At 45.6% G+C, this 9469-nt stretch overlaps 1 protein-coding gene across 1 annotated transcript; it reads right to left on the bottom strand.

Annotated features, from left to right (window-relative positions):
- Nucleotides 1–1416: 1416 nt before the first annotated feature.
- On the bottom strand, nt 1417–3420 carry SERTAD2 (SERTA domain containing 2). Its single transcript, XM_009572174.1, has one exon. The coding sequence runs from the start codon at nt 3373–3375 to the stop codon at nt 2431–2433; it is 945 nt and encodes a 314-aa protein (XP_009570469.1). The 5' UTR covers nt 3376–3420; the 3' UTR covers nt 1417–2430.
- Between the last annotated feature and the right edge of the window lie 6049 nt (nt 3421–9469).

Consider the following 9469-nt stretch of genomic DNA (forward strand, 5'->3'; position numbering starts at 1 on the left):
CTCGCACGGCTGACGTTTTCCCAGTTACAAGAGGTGCAGAATCCGGCAGGGCTGTTTTCCTACCAGGGCCGAGGAGCGCGGCTGAGCAAGGTCCGGTCGCTGCCGGGTATGAGACGAAGCAGTCGTGTGTGTCCCCCCACCCCCTCACTTCCGATGGTCCCTAAAGCTACGCTTGGTCAATGGTTTTCTGTTTGAAGCAATAACTTTTTTTTTTTTTTTTTTTATTTTTTTTTTTTAGTCCGTGTAAGGAAACGACTGCAAATCCATCAGCATCCCGCTGCTTCACTGAGTTCGGCCTGGAAAAAAAAGGAAAGCAAACCCACCCCCTCGGCCAGTTCCCCCTTCTTCCCCCCAGCCCCACGTCTCACCCTGGCAGATGAATTACGAGCCAAAAACGCGTTTTGTAATTGTACATGACGCATTTCATTTCGATTAGGAGTTCCTTCATTGCAAAACATATTTGCTTTTATACTGTGTCTGTGTGCATATCTATGTTACATCTATCTATCTATATACTAATAAATATATATGGCCTGTTTTAAAGTGCCAATTTATAAAAAGCTGCCTCCTTAAAGGGCAGACAAGACCCAATTTCATCCATGACAAGAAGGGAGCAGAATTGACTGAATATTGCCAAATGACGTAAAACATAATTTAAAATTTCTTAAATAAATATAAAAGTTATTCCTAAAGAAGCCATAGGCATGTCAACAATATAGGTTGTAACCGGCGCTCAACAGCTAAAGTACCATTGAAAAACTAAAATGCCATAGCAACTTCAGCAATAGGCATGATACATCGCAAACATTTTTTTTTTTTTTTAAATTAAATGTACACCACAATGAACTTAAAAAAATGCTATTGGTGCAGTAATGAGAAGACTTCTCAGGTGTTACGGGGAATGGGACCATGCATAGAAAGCTGTGTCTGTATATTCGTTGTAAAACGGGTCTATAAAGTGTAAAGCAGGTAACACAGTTGATACAAGAAACCAACCCTATACGAGATGCCAAGGCATGTAACACGACTGGCTCCAGTTTCAACAGCAATGGATATCAGAGCAAGTCCATCCAGTGCAGGTAAGAGATGAGCTTCACTGCAGTAATACTGAAGTTGCCTTTTTCAGCACTTAGCACAGTGAGGTGGGGAGAGGGAAGGAGAAATGCTCCAAGAAAGGGCGAGTGGACGCTGTCAACGCCAGTCTTCTGCCCGCTCCGCACGTACGCCCGTCGGTCAGGAGGATTGCCGCAAGAGGTTGGCTCTCGGTGGGCAACGGGCGCGTTCCCCCTCCAAACCATTCCCAGGAGCTTCGGGTGAGGAAGTGCTGATCTGCCGCCGTGTTAAGGCGCTCCACGTCACGCGGGATGGATGCCCCAGCAAGGGGACGCGGGCGGGCTGGGGGGCGCCGGCCCGGTGCCGGGGCGGGGAGGCTGCAGCCGCGGTGGTGCTCGGGACCTCTTCGGGTGAAGTTCCACAACTGTTTCCTGCCAACTGCTTCACATACGTGTTGGAAAAGGACATGGCTCTAAGTTTCAGGAATCACAGTAGTGCGCAGTGGGTACAGCAGGGAGCAAACACTTGTGAAACTCCTACAGAAGCAGCTCCCAGCCCTTTCTTAAAGCACTTTTTTGTTTGCATTCAGGGAAACCGACTGCAGGCTTATTTGATCCAATTTTCTCTTTGCACCATACACATATAAAACATTACGACTCTGTATAAAAGTACAAGTGGTTCTTGTACATCTGAATTATGCAGGAACTATGTGAGCAAATCCTATCAAAATAGCTATTTTTTTGTGTGTATAAACAGCATTTGTTTTTAGAAAAAACAATATCATAAACTGCAGAATCTGTACAAAAATATAAAATAAATTTGGGCAGCAGTTTCTAAACAGCCATGTAAATGCAACACTTAAAGAGGAGCAGGTTAATGCCTCCAAAAGGCTGAATTGCTAAGTCAACCTATACAGGGCTAAAATGGTATTGAGATTATCTAAATAATAAAATTTTTTACCTCTTGCAATAAAACTTATAGAAAAAATAGACAAATATGCACATGCAATTTACAGCTTTCCCCAACATAATCCTTGTGCTTAGCTTTTACAATTTTTTTTTCTTTTTTTTTTTTTTTCTTTTTTTGTAATAACATAACATTGTCTACAATACATATTCTTTCCTATACCAGGATATTCGGTCTTCCTTGAGGAACCACTTTAAAAAAAATACATTAGAAGTGGTCATACATGGATGAAGGCACTCCAACTCTGCTTGAAGCAAAAACTAGTGTGATCCTTTTCTTTTCAAAAAAGGCAAGCAAGGACGCATGCACAGTGCTGTGAATCGGGGGTGGAAGGGACTATGGAAATACTACCAAGTGTATATACTGTACTTAAAATTAAAAAAAAAAAAAAAGTTGCTATATTTCTATATTTTAAGACCCAACAAGCACCTCCATGATGTGATCCAGTTCTGTGAGGTCCATTTTGAAAGGCTGATTTGGAGTTACTGGTTGACTGCTGTACGGAGCGAGAGTTTTTAGGAGCTCATCTGCTGAGACAGGAGCCATTTTTGAGGCAGCCCCTGTGGCAGACGTGCAGGGGTCAAAATCATACATGGACGTATCAATGTCAGCGAACAGAATATCATCCAGGGTCAAGTCCGTGAGGAAACCTGTGGAAGTTGTTATCTCAAAGTTGCCAGGTAGCGAGTCCATGAGTTTCGATTCGGCTGTTCTGCTCTCTGGGAGGCCCTCGGGCTTTTGAACGTTGGACTCGCTGGGGTGGTCTTTAGAGTCATCGGCTGCTGTTTCGGCTGCTACTGCCTCTGCGGAGGTAGGTGCTGGACAAAGCTCCTCGATTTCGTCCAAGGCTGAAGAGAAGCTGTCCTTTACTGGTTGGAGAGCAGGAGGTGGTGGTTTTGTCGGACTATCGTGCTGGACAGTCGGGGAAGTGCAAAAAGTGTCGTCCTCGAGCAAAGAGGCTGGGGTGAGGCAAGACTCCAGGGGCGTAGTGCTTACGAAGTCAGTGGGGAGAAGGGGCTGGGAGGCGAGATGGCTGAACGCCGGCTGGGCCTCGCGGAAGTTGTCACTGAGAGGGTCGGCGGGCTGCGAAGCGGTCACGAACACGGGCCTCAAGCTGCCTTCTTGTTTGAGTTCTTCCTGGATTCGCCTCAGCATGTTGTTAATTAAAACTGTCTTTTGCAAGCTTGGCTCGGTTAATGGCCTGTGGTTATAAAGTTTCATAAGGGAAATGTTGAAGATAGTCTGACGCTGTAAGGTGTAAGACACCTTAGAGGGACCGTCAGTAGGAGACACCACTTTGCCTTCCAGCCCATCTTCATGCTCGTCAAACTTCCGCTTTCCTCCTTTCCCCAACATATATCTGAAAGGAAAGAGAAGAGACCAATGAAGCCAGCAAAGCTTGAAGCCTGTTCTTCCCACCTGAATCATTACCCCAGTCCACCTACTCCCCTGCACATGTCGTGTGGACAGATTGGCCACTCTGTCCCCTCCTTGCTTACCCCTAACAGTCACAAGTGGAAATCTATCCACATAAATAACTCGCTCTTAGCCCACAGCAGCGTGATGAGGAAGCAGAAGCCACCTTAACACAGTGTTCTGGTCCATTGTGTTTAAGCACGGCTATGCTGGTCAATTCCAAGCAGGAATTCAAACAGCAGCTATAAAACTCAAGCCCTTGTGCGCTTGGCAGCAAATTTCACTCTTGCATATGTTAAGCATATGGTCCCCAAATATCCGTACATAGGTGCACAAGCTACAGATACCATACTGAACGTTCCTTTAAATTTCCTGACTGATGCAGTACTATGCAACACAAACGGTTCTTAAAATGAATTTCCCTTACTCAAATTCATGGGGGGAAGGGGAGCGAGGCTCAAGCAATTGTATACTGAGAGACACGTTCCTGGTGAAGTCAGGAGATTCAACCCTTTGGCACACCAGGATATATGCATATCTGACCTTGTGGGTTTATTTAACTGATCGCGTAAGGACTGAACTACTAGAGCAGGAAATGCAGTTATTACACTCAGATAAATTACACATGAAGAAGAAGATCCGTCAGGTCTTTTAGTCTAATCTCCAAGACCATTCCCTGCACTACACTGCTGCTGCAGCCAGGGCCTTCAATCCTGACAGTGCCTGGGTCCCGGTTTGAGGATGGGGGCATCTGCCTCAGAAAAGCTTCAAAGGAGTTTGGTGTCTCCTGAAGTGTTGAGCACCCCCCTCCAGGAGCCGGGCCCCCGGAGAGCACCCCTAGTCCCACACTCGGAATCCACGGGGGAGCGCAGGCCCTGCCTGCCCCTTGCGCTGGTGGGGGATGCTCTGGCAGAGGGCTGGGGTGGGCTGTGCTCTCACCCCCTGGTCTTCTGGGTACAGGAAGCATTTTCACACGGCAGTGTTTGAAATCCTTTCCTCAGCTTCTACCCGGCTAAGGCGACGCCAGCAGCCTTTGCTTCCTCCGGTAAGACTTTCAGGAGCTTGCTAGCCACAGACAGAATAGCTTTTGCATCACAGCAAGGATGCATTGCTCCAGATGCACCATTTGTCTTCGCTTCTCCCCCATCAAAGCGTGTCCCTCACTCAGAACTACATCCATGTCAGGTTTCTTTTGAGAACAAAAGAATGCCGTAGGGTTTTCTAAAGAACAAAAATCAGCATAAATGCATGTGCTTTTCTCCTGGTCAGATGGCAGATTTTGAAGAAGGAGACAAAGGGAATTTTACCAAACTTGCCCCGCACCATAAATCATTTCTGAGCTACGAGTAAGTAGGGCAGTTCAATCCCCGGTGCTGTCTCTTCCAGGGTGTTTCAAAGCGCCTGGAAATGCTCCTCTACGCAGCACAGTCCCAGCCTCACTTTGTCACCATTATTTTTGTGACATGAAGATCCCCCCAAACACAAAGGAGTGAAGGAATCGCTGTTCTGTGACAGAGGCACAACCTAACATTACGCATCTGAACGGGGAGGGCTTTAGGGTCAGCGACCCTCTGCCCCACACCACCACCCATCTTCGGTGAGTAGCCAGGGTTTGGTTTGTTGAAATATCCATGATTACTTGGGTGAAACAGCATGGTCCCTGTGACAGACACTTCTTTCTGTGCTTGTGAGATGGCAGGTTCCCTCTGACTCTCTCCCCCACTACTTGCATGGACCCAGTTTACCAGACAAGCTGTTTTATCACATCTAAATCAAAACTAGGAGCAGAGGCAGTTACTACACTTCACTTGCCTGTCCCATGAGCTGCATCAAACCAGCTGAGGAAAAGTCCTGGCGGGGGGGGAGGGGGAAGGCAGTAGGATCGCAGGCGTTGTAGAGCAGCACCCCGCGCTCGGCCTGCTTCCACGTCTCAGGGCAAACGTTTGGCTTTCCTCTCTCATTTTCCTGGGTAGAGCGGTGAGGTGCTGGAGCACTAACCCAGTTGCCCTTTTAATAGGATCACAGACAGCCCCCTGTTCATCGCTGCATCCCTCCCTCCATTTAACAAAACACTAATAAAATGGCATCAAGATTTCTGCCTCATTTTTAAAAAAAAAAAGTGGAAGACGCTTTCCAGCCCCAGCTACCCAGAGAGAAGTTGCAACAGGCATATAAATAGATTTTTAACCCCAAACCTGACTCCTCTCGTATGAGCTTTATTATGCAGCTATCGCCTAGCTATCGTCTAGGAGACAAAACTTGCCTTCCTTATTTGAGTACAATTCCCAGTTCCCCCAACAGGATCCACACCTGCGAAATGACTGCACCAGGCAGGTCTAACACCAATTTGGTCATCACACACCAGTCCCGCAGTAGCTAAGGACTTGCAAACATCCCCAAGAATGTCTGACAAACATTTAAAAGCAAAGAGCCCTTGCGAAGCAGGAGAGGGGGCAAAAGAAGTCAGGGTTTCAATGCAAAAAGGAAAGAGCTTCAGAAAGCATTTGCTGGACGTTAAATCCAAAATCAGATTGGGTGAAGTGAGCCTCTTCTGGTTAAAAATAAGTCCCAAATCCAGATCATTTTCTAGCATATTATGCAATTAAAAAAAGAAAGGCGGGGGGAGGGAGCAAGCTGAGCGGAGCTGAGGAACGGGTAGGCTGCCATTCAAGCTCCTTGGCCAGCTACCAGCGATCCCCGCGCCTGGAATCTCGGGTGAACAAAACCTCTGAAATTTAGCACTACTGCCGAAGTCTGGTTTTTCTCTGCTCCCTAGTGTCACTTCCATGGACTACTCCAGAGCTGTGCACGTGGGTTTGGGGTGTGAGGGGGGGCTTCACTGTTCAAATGTTCACGATGGTCACGCTTCCTTCCACTTCGGACAGATAGAGCAAGAAAGGGAGGACCGGGCTAGCAAGAATCGAAACCCCTGCCCAAATCCAGCATGTTTTCAAAGCAGCAATGGGTTAGGAGGAGAGCTAGCAGCTTTCCATCCCTTCCTACTATCTCCTCCCCCTGAAAAAAGACAGGCTCCATCCTAAAGACATATCAATGCTCCTTCTGCAATGCTCTATTTAAAGGAGAAATTTTTAAATGGCTCAGGGACTAGGAGAGTTTCGAAGTTTGTCAGGCTCTGCGAGGAATGTATGAAAATATTCACTGCACAAAGCAAACCTTTTTCCCCATGATAAAGAAAACAGACCATTCGGGTGGCCACGCTCTGTTCCCTGTGCTCGATTATTAATTATTATTGCCAGGGACGTCGGCAGGCATTTCGAATGAATCCAATTGAGCCCATTTGCATCCAAGATTGAGGTGCTGCTAGTTACGACGTTTTTTAAGCTGACCGGTAAGAGCTATGAGACCATCATTAGTAAACACAACGATAACCTCGCTACGTCATTTTCCAGGACGCTTAGAAATGATTCAAGGTTTCCTGTATGTGTGACTGTCAAGCTTTCACATCTCACTCCATCTTCACATAGCTTGGTTCAGAGCTTGTCCTTTTAAAAAACAGAATAGATCAGGCAACTCCCAATTTCACCTACTCGCTTTTCAGCACAGCTTTCAGCTTCCTTTTCCCCAGAAATGCTCTCTGAAGCGAGTTTAACTATTAAAGCGGCAAAGCAGGATGCCAGCCTAAGTAAGGGGGTTTTATTCCCCAAAATAGGGGGCTCAAATGAGCATCTCTAGACTCTCAGCTTTAGAGAGTTTTATTTTATCCCCTTCTCCTCTGGCATGCAAATGGGAGTTGTAAAAACATTTTCCTCCAGTTTCCACAAATCACTTTATTCATTCTAAGCAAAGCAAGGAGGCAGTACCTTTTTAGACCAACTGATAGAGTTGGTAAAAACAGACAGGCTTCAGGCTTGCAAGCCTTTCTCTCGATCTCCAAAAAAGAATTTTATAGTTTCTGACCACTACAGCTTAAGACAACATTGCCTGTTTGTTCTTTACAGTTCAAACCATCTCTTCCCTCTTTCAACCAACAGTTTCATGCCTACATTAAAGAGATCAATTTTGTACATCTTAAGATACTGAACAACATTAAAAAAAAAAATAGCAAGCTGTACAATGCCAGCATTTGATCTGGTTCAGTTCTGTTCATCTCAAAAACTTTGTTCCTAGCCTTTCCAGCCAAAGCTCCTGCTGGGAAAATGAAAACACCAAACTTACAGTTTGGGTTGACCAAAGATCAGTACAAAATGAGATATACTCACACCTTCCCAAGTGTCAGAAGACAGAGTTGGCCTACCAAGTCATATGGCCATAATGGGGGCAGCCAGACAACAGCAACCCACCAAAATGCAAGACTGGACAGGCATTGACAAAGGGTCACGTCCATGGAGGGCTTTTCGTGGACCCATTTTGGCAATCCCAGCAATCCCAGCCAGATGTATTTCTGCCACATTTCCATCCATCTGCCAACAAATGTCATTTTGGGGCCAAGCGTTAAGAGTTGAGATGGGATGTCACTTTGGTTTTGTTGTTGTTTTAATAAAGGGTTTAATGCAGGGTTTTGGTATGCAAGTTAGTTTTCAATGTTATTTAGGTATGTGGAACCAGAAAGCTGAAGAAAGGCAATGGAAAAACCGCATTTATCCGGGGTGGGGGGAGTTACTTGGAGATCTTCCCCGATATTATCCACCAGTTGGCTCCAGCTCTGAAAGACCCAGACCCAAAAGCTGAACCATTGTTGCTGAGAAAGATTCAACTTGCTTTTTTGCCCATTTAGGGCAATTGCACGCGCCTCAGAGACAGAGAAACCCTAGCATTGTTTGGGAGTTGGCTTTTCTTAATTGAAAAACAAAAGTAATATATATTTTTTTCATTTGCATGTCATTTAGCTTCCTTTTATTGGCTCTGCATGCTCTTCAGACAGAGCTGGAAAAAAATGCAACTGGGGCTCAGCAGAAGAGATAATCAGCCTGGAGCGGGTGGTTCTCTGGAGTCAACCGTCATCGATTAAACACAGAAAAGCTTGTGCAATGCCTGACTATGTCTCTGAGCCCACTTAGTGACGAATCCTTCACTCTCCAGAGGACAGAGGTATGTGCACATCGTGACAGAAGTATTGTATTTATCGATTGTACTTAGGACATTCTACCTTGTCACTGCTGGACTATTTCTGAAGTCTTTAATAATTGGGAGTTTGGCATAGGGAAGCATTGGATATATAAAAATGGAGGGGAATAAGTGATTTGGTTATCTCACCAATAATAAAAATACCCTTTAATGTTAATTCTTAAAGGCTTTTAACAGTTTAGTTTAAAATGTCTCTCAAGACTGAGGGCTTTTCTTGGAAATCAATTCCACAACCCACTAGTCCCTCCCCACTCATCAAGGCAGACAGGAAGGAAAAAAAGAAAGAGGAACCAAACACCAAGAGGGATGGCGGAAAGGGATCTTTAAGAAGTTACATTTCTACTCACGTATTTACGCCACCATTTCAGTTGGTCTAGGGGATGAACAGCTTAATACAGCGAGGTTCGCTTTTAGAACGAACACCACGTTGCTCAAAAAGGTAACAGCATCAAACCCCAGAGTCCGCAGGCACCCATTCCTCCCCACACAGCCGAAAGCCAAAGGAGAGATGTGAACAGCAGGGGCTTATGCAAAACGTGAAGTTTAAAGCAGGACCACTTACTTTCTGAAATCTTGGGTAATTAAAACCACAGGGGAAAATAAAAGAGAGAGAGCAAGAAAAACGCAACTTGGGTGAATTAAAATAAAACACTACTTCACGCATACACGTGCGCAGAAAAAAAACCCACAAAAGCCCCCCAAACCACAAAGAGAGTACTGAATTGGCACATTTCATTCCCAAAACAAAGTTACCAAACCTCAGGTGTAAATGAACCTCACCAGGGCTTCTCAGAGACTATCCAGTAAATTACGCAAGCGCTTTCTGTGTCACTTCTGGCACATGAAATATTATTTTCCTCTCCTCCATCCCTCACTCCTCATCCTTGAGGGTTGCATTGGCTGTATCCTGGCCCAACGGTAGTCAATGAGTGTTTTGTTACTGACTTCA

This window comes from Fulmarus glacialis, unplaced genomic scaffold, assembly GCF_000690835.1.
Source record: "Fulmarus glacialis isolate BGI_N327 unplaced genomic scaffold, ASM69083v1 scaffold26082, whole genome shotgun sequence".
NCBI classification, from domain to species: domain Eukaryota; kingdom Metazoa; phylum Chordata; class Aves; order Procellariiformes; family Procellariidae; genus Fulmarus; species Fulmarus glacialis.

Bases quoted from the DNA above. Each gene is read 5' to 3' on its own strand.
- SERTAD2 (XM_009572174.1), bottom strand. From the start codon at position 3,375: ATGTTGGGGAAAGGAGGAAAGCGGAAGTTTGACGAGCATGAAGATGGG.